Below are 14,528 nucleotides of genomic sequence, written 5' to 3' on the forward strand. Positions count from 1 at the left end.
TTGGTAAAACAAAGGCTTTAATTAGCAGAGAACCAGACAGCTACCGAGAAGTGTGCTCACTGCACACTGCCCACTGAACATGATCTTATATATGGCTTTCTGGGGGGTGGAGCTGGAGGCGGAGTCCCCCAGGGTTCCAATCCCGGTCTTAAAGGGATCATTATATTAAAGGTGCAGTAATCATTCATCACAGTAAGACATTGACAAATTTTAACAATGATTTGCCCACAGAGTTATTTTTAGAATTGGGCAACATGGTACAGAACGTTTAAGTCTTCTGACAACGATTTCACAACAAACGATCGTCTGATCATTAGATTGTTTAGGTTCCAAGAATGCATGCTCCAAGTGACATTTGAATGCGCTTGAATATTTTATGAATTTCTACGTGATTGTAGGAAATTGTGGCTGCTTTAGAGTAATAGGAATAGAAACTGGAAAGCATGTGTTGAATTGCCCCAGTATGAGTCAGTGAGAGTGAAGGAGACAAAATGGGAGAATTATATGAATTGAAAAGTCATCCATTTTAGGAAGTGAGAAAAGTATAACATTGCAGAGTTACCATGTTAGATCCATTTTACGTAATAACTCTTATTTCATGCTGTGAGAAAGTAGCGATTACATTACTCTGGATACCACAACACAAAGGAAAGCCCACAAACAATGACTTCTTGTGCATGAGATTGTTTTTTTTTATTATGAATTGTTAAGCATTTGTCTACATTAAAAATACAATATAAAGAAGGCAAAGATTTAAAATCTCCTGCGAATAAACACTGTTGTATTGAAAAATTGTAAGCTAAATATCAATTCTGTTTTTCTATATGTTTATTACATACAGATATTACATATCTGTTTTATTTCATGCTGATCTCCAGGATACAGTCATATACTTTACCATATACATGTTATCCATTTACTAATTTGCATTCAGACTGAAATTGACAATTGGTGCAAATGTACATTTTGGAAATTTAGATTTTACTGAAAAATACATGTTACAAATATGGAACAGCACTTACTTTGCATTCAAACAATACTGCACTGAAACAAGATCATAACATAGGTTTATAAAGCTAATCTAATTTTAAACAGGAATCTTTGTGATGCAAAGAGAAGTCAAAGCATGTCAGGCCACTGCAAATCAGTGTTGTGCATTGACTGCAAAATGGACAAAGTATACTGTGGAAAAGCAAAGACTTTCGAAGCACAGCACTATTTCGACAAATAGCCAATTGGCTATGCTTCTGGAAAGAGGAGGGATTGTGTTATGTGGTGAGAGGATGGGTTGACCTATGGAGATCAGTCAGGCTTGTTAGGCCTGATGGCCTTTTCTAATTCCTTAAAAGTCTTGTGATGTCACGCTGTTTCCATGAATCAAAAAGCATTCAGATCTCAGACAAATTATGGTGCATTTTCACGTATGCTGTTTGGAACATGTTTACTATTTACAAGTCGCAAAATATATAATTCCCAAAATGCTGTAAGCACCTACGTCCAAATAAAAAAGAAGGGAGACAGTCTGTTTGTGGAATCCACGTTAAACCAACATTAGGAATATGAACCTTGAAACCATATTGCACAATATTAGCTACAAGCATTTAGTGCATTTGTGCGAAATTCTTTTGTCTGTTATTTGAACATGGAAAATAATTCATATACTTTAAACAAGTTAACTAACGCATTAAACTAGCAGGCAACAGAATTTAATACAAATATATTAAGCGTTCATATGCTAAAATCATGCAGTGTAATTTCAACTGGTTTCTCTTTTTTTAAGTACCCAATTAATTTTTTCCAATTAAGGGACAATTTAGCGGCGCCAATCCAGCTAACCTGCATATCTTTGGGTTGTGGGGGCAAAACCCACACAGACACGGGGAGAATGTGCAAACTCTACACGGACAGTGACCCAGGGCCGGGGTCGAACCTGGGACCTCGGTGCCATGGGGCAGCAGTGCTAACCACTACGCCACCAAGCTGCCCGCAACTGGTTTCTCATATTGTTTGCTGAAACATTACTTATGGTGTTACGTAGGGACAGTCAAGCCCAAACATGGTCTTTATGGAGAGCAGGATTAGTGGCAAGGGTGCACAGATGTAGTTTAGTTGTCATTTTAAAGTTATACATTGTGCCTTTATTTTTATATTTTCATTATAAATTCTTCTGCCCAAATTTACAATGGCCCCAGCCAATGTAAATGTGTCATGCTGTGATTAAACTTTCCTGCCAGAGGTGATGCCATATAACCTTTAATGACAGAGAGTTGACATTACAGCAGGACAAGTTTTCAGCAGCCATTCTAAATGTGAACAGAGGAATTTATCATAGCAAAAAGGTAACAGTATTCACAGATATAAGATCTTTAATATATTCTATATAGATGCAAAAATAACCTTCAATATTATTGAATGTAATTAAAAAACTGTAGTGTAGGTCTTTTGTCTGTAAAATTATAGATTGAAGAAGTAAAATATTTCAATATGGTGCAAAATCTCCATTGCAGAAATCAAAAGGTTACTTCGACAAATCATCAACTAATTTCTATGATTTAGAAGTAGCTACTACAGGAAATTGCTGTAATTATATATATATAAATTCTTAAAATGAATTATTATTATGCAGTAGTGATGCAGTTTTAATGCCTGTAACATGCAATGCATTACACCTCTGCCTATTACTATGGTTACTGAATATAAAAGCAAATTAAACAAAATTGCAAAAGTATGATATGTCGTGTAATTGATTTGCCAGCTATGCGATGAATGCAGAACTTGTTTCATTTTATATAGACAAAAGCATTGACGCCATTCAAGGTCGCTCGTTCTCGCATGTTGGCAAGAGCAATATTTAGTTCTACTTTTAACAAGTTCCATTGCCATTGCAGTAAGATACAGAGTAATATTCTGAACCGTTCCCCATTCTCTAGCCTTCTTTTCACATCCTGATGCACCAAGTCAACTCTTTGCTTGTAACAAAGTTAATTTAGCCTTTGCCTTGGACTGCGTTGTATCAGACAACACCTTGTCCATATTTTCAAATGTTACCATCAGCGGGTGCCATCTAATCGCAGGTTAGAAAGACTATTGAGCTACATTAAATCCTGCACTGCTTCTTGATGATTTAGTTCTTAAAGACACTGTTGTACTAGACCTCATCATACCTGTGGTCAACGAGAAACCAAAGCAAATAACATCTCAGTTTGCACAATGTTTACTAATATTTGTGAGTTTTTAATTGTTTGATAAACTGGCCAGCACAAGATCATGCCTTATATTCCTGGGGAAAATTAATAAATAAAATAAGATTATGAATTCCAAAAGGAAAAAAATATGGTTGATAGGCATCTATATTAATCTTTCTAATAATGGAAAAGAAATCTGTTAGGGCTGGATTTTCCAACTCTTTCCGCCAGGGGGATCTTCTGATTCCGCCGAACTTCACCCCCACTGAGGGCTCCTGGCGGGCACCGTTGGTGTGCCACTCACAGTGCCCATAGAGTTTGGTGGGAGCGGAAGATCCCACTGGCGGCCAGTGGCGAGTCACCTCTGCCAGGGCAAAACCCACTGTGGGAGGGGAGGGAGGAGGGGGGGGGGGGGGGGGGGGGGGTGACCTGGAAAATTCCGGTCAATACTTTAAAAACCTTTCATAATCTACAAGCTTCTCTACAAAAATAGAAGTATAAATTGTCAGAATCCTCATGATTACAACTTTCATTTCTGTTTGGAAAGTAAGCATTCATTTTGCTGATTTATTTTTCATTTCTGAGAACAAGATTGATCCACCTCACTTTGGAGTATCATTCAATGTGATCATAATTTTGATGAAAAGGTCGTTAGGGTACTTTTAGACAGCTGCTTCTCCAACATAAAATGATTTGAAAATGGAATTCTGTTTAGTTCTTCAGCAGGGGGCGTTGACACAAACCATGCTTTAACTGATCAAAGCAATGCTTACTGGCAACAAGTCGTTGACCAGGGGATTGCCATGTTGCACAACACTCATTTTTGAATTTATTCATACTTTACAATCATCTATTCCCAAAGCTTTTCACTCCTCTATTCTGATTTATTTGCTTTAGCCAACTAGCAAGTCACAAGACCTCACTTCCACTAAACAAAGTCATTACTCAATTCCTCTTTTCTGGAGCAAAAGAAGTTCGGTCTCCTCTGAATCTCTATCTTCCTCCAGTGATTCCTCAGGGATTTCTTCAATAAGAAGCTCGGTGTTGTCTTCATTTTCTGTCACCTGGTCCTCCCCTTGACCTTCCATCATCTCCACCTCCTGCACCACCACATCCCCATCTCTCATCTTCTTAACCAAAAATGTGAACGGCGGAATTCTGTAGATGGTTGTTCGACACCTTGCCGTCATCTGATGATCTGGTGTAAAGGACTTCTTCAGCCTTGCTCTCGAGTCTTTCATCTTCTCTCTCCTTTCTTCTGTCACTATCTTGTTGCCGAGCTTGTTCATTTTCTTTTCAAATGTGTGCTTTGTCTTTTGCAGATTTTCCCTTGTCATTTGTCTAGTCTTCTCCATATTCGCCTTTGTTCTCAGTCGGGTCTTCTGCAGATTTTCACTTGTTCTCTGCTTCGCCTTTTCCACTGACTCCTTGGAGAATGCCTTCTTGAATTCATCCATTCGCTTCATGCTACTTCTTTTCAGGCGGACTGCTGTTGTTTCCTCTTCAATGACTTCGAGTTCCACCTCTTCGTCAGAGGAGAGTGAGATCGTTTCACCTTCAGGATGGTTCTCATTGGTCACAAGTTCTTTTCCTTCGGCACATTCCTCTGGTGCCTTCATGTGTTCTTTTACGGATTTGCTGAGGCTCAATTTTGCAGGCATTGGTGTTTCATCCTGAAAGATACAAAATACAATATTATAGCAAAGGAGGTTTCTTTGACAAAAATTCTGTAAAAACCATTCACTTATAGTAGTTGATAACATATTGGTATTTTGTGTTCTGCCTTTCCTGTCTGCAATCCCGTTAGACAACATTAGTGTTTAAAGAGAAATCCAAACATGCTGCTTCTGTCAGCAAACACACACGCATACATGAAATGAATCCTCTCAAGGTGCCTTCCTGAACCACTTATCTCCACGGCAATGTGGCACGGTTGAGATAATTCAAGCAGAAATGCAAACAAATCGTTTTACCTTCAACACAACTCTTTGATTCTGCGCCCATATGAATAATTTGTATTGCTAATTGAGCTTAATGACTCTTTCCTGGAATTGTGAGCTTTTAGCTTCTTCTGTAGAGAGAGACATCCTAAGTCTACCAAGATGTGCAGAAATGAGTAATCTCTTTTTCAGTTTCACACCTTGACTATAAACATAAGTTAACTTTTATATGTAATTAATGGCAAACTTGTTTCAATTGCATTCAGAGTTGCTTATCAGTTTCTCAATCAGATGCCCCAATTTTTCTACAGTTAAAAATTTTAATTCCCAGACCTAAAAGTTATATTCTAAAAGATAGAAATGATGAACCATATTTTCACAGCCACTTATGATTATTTTTGTTTATACTTGTAGCCATGACAAAGAAGAGGGGGTAAACAGGTAGGGTACCCGGTTTCTATCTGGAGATAGACAAGGTGAGAGGCTATAGCCATTCATACTGTAGATGTGATGAGAGTTCAGTTCCAGTTCCAATTCCAGATTGTCTCACTAAGATGTTGTTACAATGACCCCCAACAATTTCAGTCTAACATAAGAAAGATCTACTCCGCCACTCCCCTGATATATTCAGCATTTCCTCCTGTTTTTTGAGCTTGGCTCCAATGATGCAAAAGGTGGCACAACTTGATTGACGTAAAGGCGAATTTCTCTATTACAGGGAAGCAGCATGACTCCGTTTCTCAGAAATACGGGGAATACTCCATTCTGAGTGCCTGGTCCACCACCTCAGATGGGATGGTACCACCCAAGCGTTATGGATGCCATGCTGAGAGACTCATAAAGGTCCCCTCTTACCAGGTGCACACCACAACTATGAACAGGGAGATGCAGACTATAGCCAGACACAAACTGGCAGTATATGGCCACTGTCCCTCATGACCAATCCATGAACATGACCAGGAAAGGTGAAATAACCTTTGTGCACTTACTGTCTGACCGTCATCAGTGGAACAGTAGGACAGGGTCCATATCATCGGACTCGTAATCCAGAGACCTAGACAAATACTTCAGAGACATGAGTTCAAGACTCACTGCAGCAGCTGAAGAATCTAAATATAGTTAGTTAAATAAATCTCCAATTATAAAGCTAGCCTCAGTAATGTGACCCTGAAACTACCGTTGACATACAATCGGGTGGGAGTGGCACTGAATGTCTTAAATTATTGACTCCTGATCCCATGAAGTCTCAGGGAATCAGGTCAAACATTGCCCTTTCACCGTCACTTGGCCAAATCCTTAAACTCCCTTCCCTACAGTACTGGGGGCATACCTATACCACATGGACTGCAGCAGTTCAAGAAGATAGATCACCACCATCTTCTCAAGGGCAATTAGCGATGGGCAATAAGTGCTCCCTTAGCCAGTGATGTTCAATTCCCGCTATTAAAAAAGAATCTGTTAAGCCACTGTGCACTTGCCCTACCACCCCAATGAGTCTCCGAGTTCTGGACACTGTGGGGTTTCCCATTTGCCTCTGGAAAAATTCAAATGGCTGGTGAAAAAACTCGAGAATTTTCTCATTAGCAATCCCAATTGCCTTCCCGTTGGCATCGACCGTCCCAGGGAAAAGCGAATGGCCTAGTCTGGAGGGTGTTAGCTACGTGGAGAGGCTGAATAGACTCGGACTGTTTTCATTAGAAAGATGGAGGTTGAGGTCTACAAGATTACAAGGGGCATGGATAGAGTGGTTGGGCAGGCACTCTTTCCCAAGGTGGAAGGGTCAGTCACCGGGGGCATAGGTTTAAGGTCCATGGGGCAAAGTTTAGAGGAGATGTGCAAGACAGGTGTTTTACGCAGAGCGTGGTGAGTGCATGGAACACGTTGCCAGGGGAGGTTGTGGAAGCAGATACATAAACGACGTTTAAAAGGCATCTTGACAAACACATGGATAGGATGGGTATAGAAGGATACAAGGAAGTGCTGAGGGTTTTGGCAAAGTTGGACATAACCGGTACAGGCTTGGAGGGCCGAAGGGCCTGTTCCTGTTCTTTGTTCTTTGAAGCAGTAAGATGAAACCAGCCCAAGGTATTTTTTCAGATTTTCAGTCCCTTCTCCCCTCCAAACTTGCCTTCAACAACATGGGAAAAAATCCTCCCTACCCCACCCTCTAGTTTCTCTACACTGCTGTGCTGAAGTGCATTTCAATAGCTGTGAAACACTGGCTCATTCTGCAATCCTAAAAAGTCCTTTAAACATGCAAATTTGTCCTTTCTTTCATGCTGTTGCTGAACGTAAGATCTTCAACCAAATCTCTGTTTTTAGGCTGCCTTTGACCTGCATAAACTATCAGAACAAAAGGATTGCTGAGAAACACTGGCAGATACAGATACCTCCCTTTCAAGATGATGTGATAATTCTTTTCATGGCCCAAAATGATTTGTTACTGATGGTTATTCCAGTTGCCGGTCACTTCTACGCCCATCTTACAAAATTAAAGCTTTTATCTCTCAAATAAATCCTACGATGAAAACTACCAAAGGACATTTACAAAGAAATTTCCACACATTTTGGGTGAGGGGATTTTCCCCAGAGGAGGCGGGAACAGGTTTACGGCCAGTGCCAACATTTATGCTGAGGGGAAAATCCCGCCCCCATCAGTGAGCAATCGAAATGTTTCAGAGCATCAATATGCAAGGAGAAGCCGCTGTGTTACTGTGCAACTTGTTGTATGTGATCAACTAACTTGGTGACAGAAGATCTGGACTTACTGGTTGTACCGCTACCAGGCCCAGGTATTAAAATAGCCTTTTTAATGTTCACCTTCCTGGAAGGAAGTCCACAATCCATCCTGAGAAACCAGGGTGGGGGGGGGGGGGGGGGGGCATCATATGTGTAATTTTGTAATCGGGTAATCTGTCACCCTCCTGATTGCATTGTGCGGATCGAGGAAGTGAGAATGGGTCTTCAGTGACACCAACCACCTCGGGTGGCATTAGTCATACATGCCAAGATAGCCACCTTGACATCCATCACCAAGGGGAAACCCACTTTTACTGAGGAGGACCAGCAGAGCTGTGGCATGAAAGGACAGAGCCTATTTAAAGGGAGCAGAACACCCAGAAAAGAGCAGCAAACCTTTTTCACTGAAAGAATGAGTCACCGGTACCTAACGCCAATTAGGGCCGGCCATGATGCCCCACGAGCTTCACATCGGAAATGACTGGCCGGTCAGCTGATTTGTCTGGACTGCACCCGGCCACTCCCCTCCAATGAGGGGGAGCAGCTCTTGAACCGATCTCGCAGAGCAAACCCCCGACACCGTGCAGACCCGCTCTACAATTTGGTGATGCCGACCTGACCAGACTGTTGGATGCATTGGAGTCCCGACGGGACACCCTGTTCCCCCAAGGGGGTCTGATGGGCCAGCCACAGGTCAGCCAGGTCAGCACAGGTCACACCAGGCACTTCTCCCCCAGGGTCCTATGGGTATTGACCCGGAAGAGGGAGCATTGGAACCAAACCCAGAGCCTCCCTACAGGGAGACCGGCTGCCACCACCTCTCCTGTGTACCCCCCCCCCCCCCCCCCCCGAACAACAACACATCTCAGGGTCAGTGGCCGGAACAGGATGGCACTGTGAGGCATGTGCCACTAGCAAGGTGGCCAGGGTCCCCAAAGGACGCCCGTCAAAGGCCACAGGACATGGGAAGCAGAAAGCTGCCTCCACATCTGATGTGCATCCTGGGGACACACGTGGGCAGAGCATGGAGGACTAAGCAGTTTGAGGATCACGGAGGTGGCACTGGGGGAAGGGGGAGGCGGCAACATCGGTAGCTAGGGACAGTTACGGTCACAATTACATACCATTAAAACACATTACACAGAGATGTGTGAAGCTCAGTCAGGTTATTCTGCACTGCAGGCCAGCCTGTATCCCTCACCCCCAGTTGCTCTCTGTCTTCCCCGGCCTCAGCTCCCCCCGCATAGTTCTGGATCTGCTTTCCTAATTACACTCAGTCAACATTTGGTTTACACAAAGAGGATTTTTCTTGTGCCGTTTCTTTCTCATTAGCTTCACGACACCTCCCTGTTGCCCTCAATACGGTTGACCCATTGCCTCTACCAGACCTTCAGGCATACCCTTCTTGATCGGCATGTGACCAAGACTGACATGACTCTATTCACCCTTTGGTGAATTGACAACCTACTCAATTAACCCTTGACCTGTTTGTGAGGATTTACATTGAGCTTAATGTTGATGCTACAGTTCCACACACTAACATTAGCTTTCCCATTGAGTAAGGGGTTTGGCAAACTGTCGGTCAAGGTTGACGAATCTCCAAATGCTGAAAGTTGCTTTGGTTTCCAGAGAACAGGGAGGCACAAAACCTCTGGGCAAATGTAAGCGTGAAGCAATCACACAGATTTTACTGAGTAATCAGTTTACCTTTTTAAGAGCCATAGGTTTTTCTTTTTTTTCTACTTAAACCTACAACTCCACCCTATCCCCGTAACCCCACCTAACCTTTTTTGGACACTAAGTGCAATTTAGCATGGCCAATCCACCTAACCTTCACATCTTTGGACTATGGGAACAAACCGGAGCATCCGGAGGAAACCCAGGCAGACACAGGGAGAACGTGCAAACTCCACACAGACAGTGACCCAAGCCAGGAATCGATCCTGGGGCCCTGGAGCTGCAAAGCAACTGTGCTAACCACCATGCTACCGAGCCATAGAATTCAAATGGCTGATATAAACACAGGCTGTCCTTTTTTTTAACTTTTCCTGTAATCTTTGACTTGAAAAAGTCTGCAGATAAAGTCTGCAGGTCCTGCAAGTGTCTGTGGAATCTGTCAAGACGTCAACAGACCCAAGGTGTGCAGCTGGGTCTGCAATGCTGCGGGCTACACTTGAACCAGACACAAAGGGCGAAATTCTCCGACCCCCACGACGGGTCGGAGAATAGCGGGAGGGCCTTCCTGACATTTTTGCCGCCCTCCCGCTAATCCCCCCCCCCCCCCCCCCCCCCCCCGCCGAAGTCCCGACCCGAATCGCTGCCGCCGTTTTTTTACGGCCGGCAGCGATTCTCAGCTGTTAGATGGGCCGAAGTCCCAGCCCTTTCCACCGTTTTTACGAACGGCAAACACACCTGGTCTTGCCGTTCGTGAAAACGGCGTCACAAACTCGCTATTAATAACCATGGCACCGATTGGCACGGCAGTACCACGGCCGTGCCAAGGGTGCCATGGGCCCACGATCGGTGGGCACCGATCGCGGGCAGCGGGCCCGATGCCCGCGCACTACTTGTCCTTCCGCCGCCCCGCAGTATCCATTCGCGGGGCGGCTGAGGGGCAACCCGGCCCGCGCATGCGCGGGTTTCGCGCAAAAACGCGATGACGTCACCCGCGCATGCGCGGGTTGGAGTCTTCCAAACTGCGCATGCGCGGCTGACGTCATATGACGCGTCAGCCGGCGCTAACTCCGGCAAGCGGGCTTAACGATTTTCGTTAAGCCCGTCTTGCCGGAGCCTACGGCGTCGGGCTGCTAGCCCCGACCGGGGACCAGAATCGGTCCCCGGTCGGGAAGGGGCGCGCTGCCGTAAAACCCGCCCGGGTTTTACGCCAGCTTTACGATTTCTCCCGTTTTGGGAGAATCTCGCCCAAAGGAGTTCCCTGCATGCCTTCTCAGTTCATTCTTAATGTGGGATTTATCCAGTTGGGATGGCCTGCTCCTAACAATAAGAAGCATTGAAAATCAGGAGATGCAATGCTTACTTTGCACCAGAATAGTTAAACTGCAGCCAGTGAAATGTCCTTCTGAAAGCAGTTCTCACATCTCTTTGCTTTTGTATTTTTGCAGGTAAATAAAAATGAGATAAAGAAGTTTAAATTGCAATAGTCCAAGTTTATAAAGTCTACAATTGCAGCGAATTTCAGTCTAAACTGCAGTGTTAATCCGTACAGTACCACCAAATTACAAGTGAATTTACACAGCTTACACCTGCCCTCTGGTGACAGTAATTGAGTATTGTAATAGAATTCTCAATCGGAGAACAAATATAAAAAAGTGTTGTAACAGAAAATGCTGGGGAACACTCAGCGAACATGATTTTAGGTATTTTCATCAGCTGAAATGATCCAAAGTCTCAGGGCGGGATTCTCTCAGCCTGAGGCCGGGCCGGAGAATCCAGGCAACCGTCGCGGATCGCCCTACGCCGCCCCGACTCTGGCACGCAATTCTCAGAATCGGCGCCAATGGCACGACACCGGTCGGGGGCCACTCTATGCGGCTGGCCCACCAATTCTCAGCCCGGATGGGCTGAGCCGCTGTCGTAAAAACGCCGAGTCCCGCCGGCAAAACCAATTGACCCTGATAATACACTGCCTAAGCCACAAAACGTTCAATGTGGAGAGCTGTGCGGAGGCAGGAAACCCGATTGTTTTCTTTACATCAAATGTTTCAAGGGCAGAAACAAGGACAGTGTCGCTCCTCAGGGGCACATTTTATCAATTGTGGGGCACCTCCCTCCCCCTTAGTTTGAAATCCCCCTTCCTTCCTTCCTACCCCGCTCTCCCTTAAACCCAGCCCCCCCCCCCCCCCCCCCCCCCCCCCCCCCCTCCCTGCCCCGCTTCCTAACCCACCCAAACCCTCCCAGCCCAAGGGCCTGGATTTACCAGCCCCAGGGATCGAAGGCCTTTCTTCTTTAGAAGTCCTGGTAGTGGCAACTGAAGCCTTCCTAGCGCTACCAGGACTGATGGAACAACCGGCCTATTGGATTGAGGACGCAAGTCCCACTTGGCCTCCATTAGTCCGCTCCGCAGTGCTTTTTGCCTAACTTGGTTTCTGGGGGTGGGTAGGGGTGACGTCCCCACTCAGCATCAGGTCCGGAGCACAAAAATGAAGCTGATATTCCAGTGCAGCACTGAAGGAGTGCTGCAGATATTAAACTGAGGCCCCATTTGCCTCCTTGGGTAGCTGGAAAAGATCTCAAGGCGCTATCTGAAAAAAGAGCGGGGCAGTTATGATCGATATTTATCCCTCAGTTGACATTACAAAACGGATGATCACAGTGCTGTTCGTGGAAGTTTGCCGTGTGCAATTTGACTGCTGCTTTATAACATGTGACTACATTTCAAAAAGTACATCATTGGCTGCAAAGCAATTTGAGAGGTCCACTGATCATAAAAAGCATGATATAATTGCAAGACTTTTGTTTTATGAAAGTTGTGACGTCTTTCATAGCATCATAGAATCCTTACACTACAGAAGGAGGCCATTCAGCCCATCGAGTCTTCCTTGACCCTCTGAAAAAGGATCCTATCCAGACCCACCCTTCCCGTAAACCCGTAACCTAACATGCACATCCGTGGACGCTAAGGGGCCATTTAGCATGGCCAATCCACCTAACCTGCACATCTTTAAACTGTAGGAAGAAACTGGAGCACCCGGAGGAAACCCATGCAGACACAGGGAGAAAGTGCAAACTCCACACAGTCATGCAAGGTCGGAATTGAACCCGGGTCCCTGGCAGCAGTGTTCCCATTCTGGACGTATGTAGGCAATCTACAGGCATGGATACTTAAATATATAAACAGACTGTAATAAAGTAGATGACAATCCACTTTAGAGCGACTGTCATGGACATGAAGTGATAAAGCTGAACTTTTACAATTTGTACCCTTGGGTGGATTTTAAAGATTTCTTAGTGTAAGGCACAGACACTTAACAACATCATATGCTCGATTTGCACTCTGTGGGTGGGTTTTGAATGAGTTAAAATCGCTTTCTAAAATTGCCTTTCTCATGTTGTAATATACCAGGGTGGAGAAGGTGAAAAATGTACATTTCAGTTTATTCCAGAAAGACCAAAACCATATTGAAAATCATTTTAAACGCTCCACATTGTTGAGAATGGCTACTATAAATTTACTAATTAAATAAAAATTCACACAAATGCTATTGTTTGAACATTAACCCCAGGATATTGGGCGGAGTTCTCCCATCTGAAGGCAGAGTGTTGACGCCGTCTTAAAAACTGGAGAGTTTAACGACCCACGCTGCTCCAGCTGCCGATATTACCGTCAAATGGGCACCGCGGGTCTGCGCATGCGCGCTGCGGCCGGAACGAATGCGCAGTATCTTTTTTCTCCGCGCCGGCCCCACCACAACATGGTGTAGGGCTACAGGGGCCGGCGTGGAGCAAAAGAGACCCCACCAGGAGAGGCCGGCCCGCCGCTCGGTAGGCCCCAATCGCGGGCCAGGCCACAGTGGAGGCCCGCCCCCGGGATCGAACCCCCCTCACCCCCACCAGGCCGCTCCCGACAGGATGGACGGCGAGGTCCCACCGGGTAAGACCAGATGTGAATGGCGCCAGCGGGACTTGGACTTTTTTGCGGGTCACTCGGCCCATCCCGGCGGAGAATTGCGTAGAGCGGCCCCGACTGGCGCCACGCCGGCGCCTATGGCGCCGATTCTCCGGTCACCAGAGAATTGGTGGACCTGCATCGGGGCAGCGCTGTGTGACTAGCGCCTGGCCTGGCGAGTCTCCGAACTGGCCTGAGCTGAGAGAATCCAGCCCATGACTTTGGAGATTTAGTCAGTGGGATATATAGAAACTATAGAAGGCCTAAATAAATAAGGCAATGGAGAGGGAGGCTGCACCCTGATTCTATTTGGAAGCAATGAGACTTTAGTTTTCTTTTGCAGATTTTTCTTTTCCTACTCCAAGCAAACCTCTCGCTTCCTGGTTCATCTCACTCAATCTGAATATCACTCTGTTCTGTCCTCCCTCATATACTTATCCAGCTTGTCCTCAATGCAACTGTGGTCTCGGCCTCAACTACCCATTCTGGGTAACAGGTTCCATGTTCTAAATAGCCTAAGTGAGGAGGTTTCTCTTGAATATCTTTAAAAACAAAATTCCAATTAAGGGCCAATTTAACGTGGCCAATCTTTGGGTGGTGGGAATGAGACCCATTCTCTTGAATGCCTTATTGGAATTAGTTTGTTGTTCTGGGGTTCATTGATGATTGAATATGAATTTATTTCTTGAAAAGGCCAATGACGGGGAGAAGGTGGTGTGGTGGCAATGTTATGGGGCTAGTGATCCAAAGGTTTAGGATAATGTTCTGATGATATGGATTCTGATGCGTCCTAAGCAGTTGTTTAATTAATAGATTTGGAATGTAAAACTAGTTTCAGTGGTGGTGACTGAAACTATCATCAATTTGTTGTGAAAACACCCATCTGGTTCACTAATGCCCTTGAGGGAGGGAAATCCACTGTCCTTACCTGGTCTGGCCTACATGTGACTCCAGACCCACAGCAACGTGGTTGACTCTTAAATGCCCTCTGCAGTGGTCTAGCAATTCCTTTCCCTAAAGGACATTAGTCAATCAGGT

At 45.1% G+C, this 14,528-nt stretch overlaps 1 protein-coding gene across 1 annotated transcript in view; it reads right to left on the bottom strand.

Moving 5' to 3' along the window:
• Positions 1-3,593: 3,593 nt before the first annotated feature.
• Positions 3,594-14,528, bottom strand: part of cavin1b (caveolae associated protein 1b) — a 65,641-nt gene continuing 54,706 nt past the window's right edge. The window contains exon 2 of the mRNA XM_038779082.1: positions 3,594-4,858. Within this exon, the coding sequence (XP_038635010.1) occupies positions 4,127-4,858 (732 nt within the window). The 3' untranslated portion in view covers positions 3,594-4,126. The remainder of the gene's footprint in view (positions 4,859-14,528) is intronic.

This window comes from Scyliorhinus canicula, chromosome 19 (genome assembly GCF_902713615.1).
Source record: "Scyliorhinus canicula chromosome 19, sScyCan1.1, whole genome shotgun sequence".
NCBI classification, from domain to species: domain Eukaryota; kingdom Metazoa; phylum Chordata; class Chondrichthyes; order Carcharhiniformes; family Scyliorhinidae; genus Scyliorhinus; species Scyliorhinus canicula.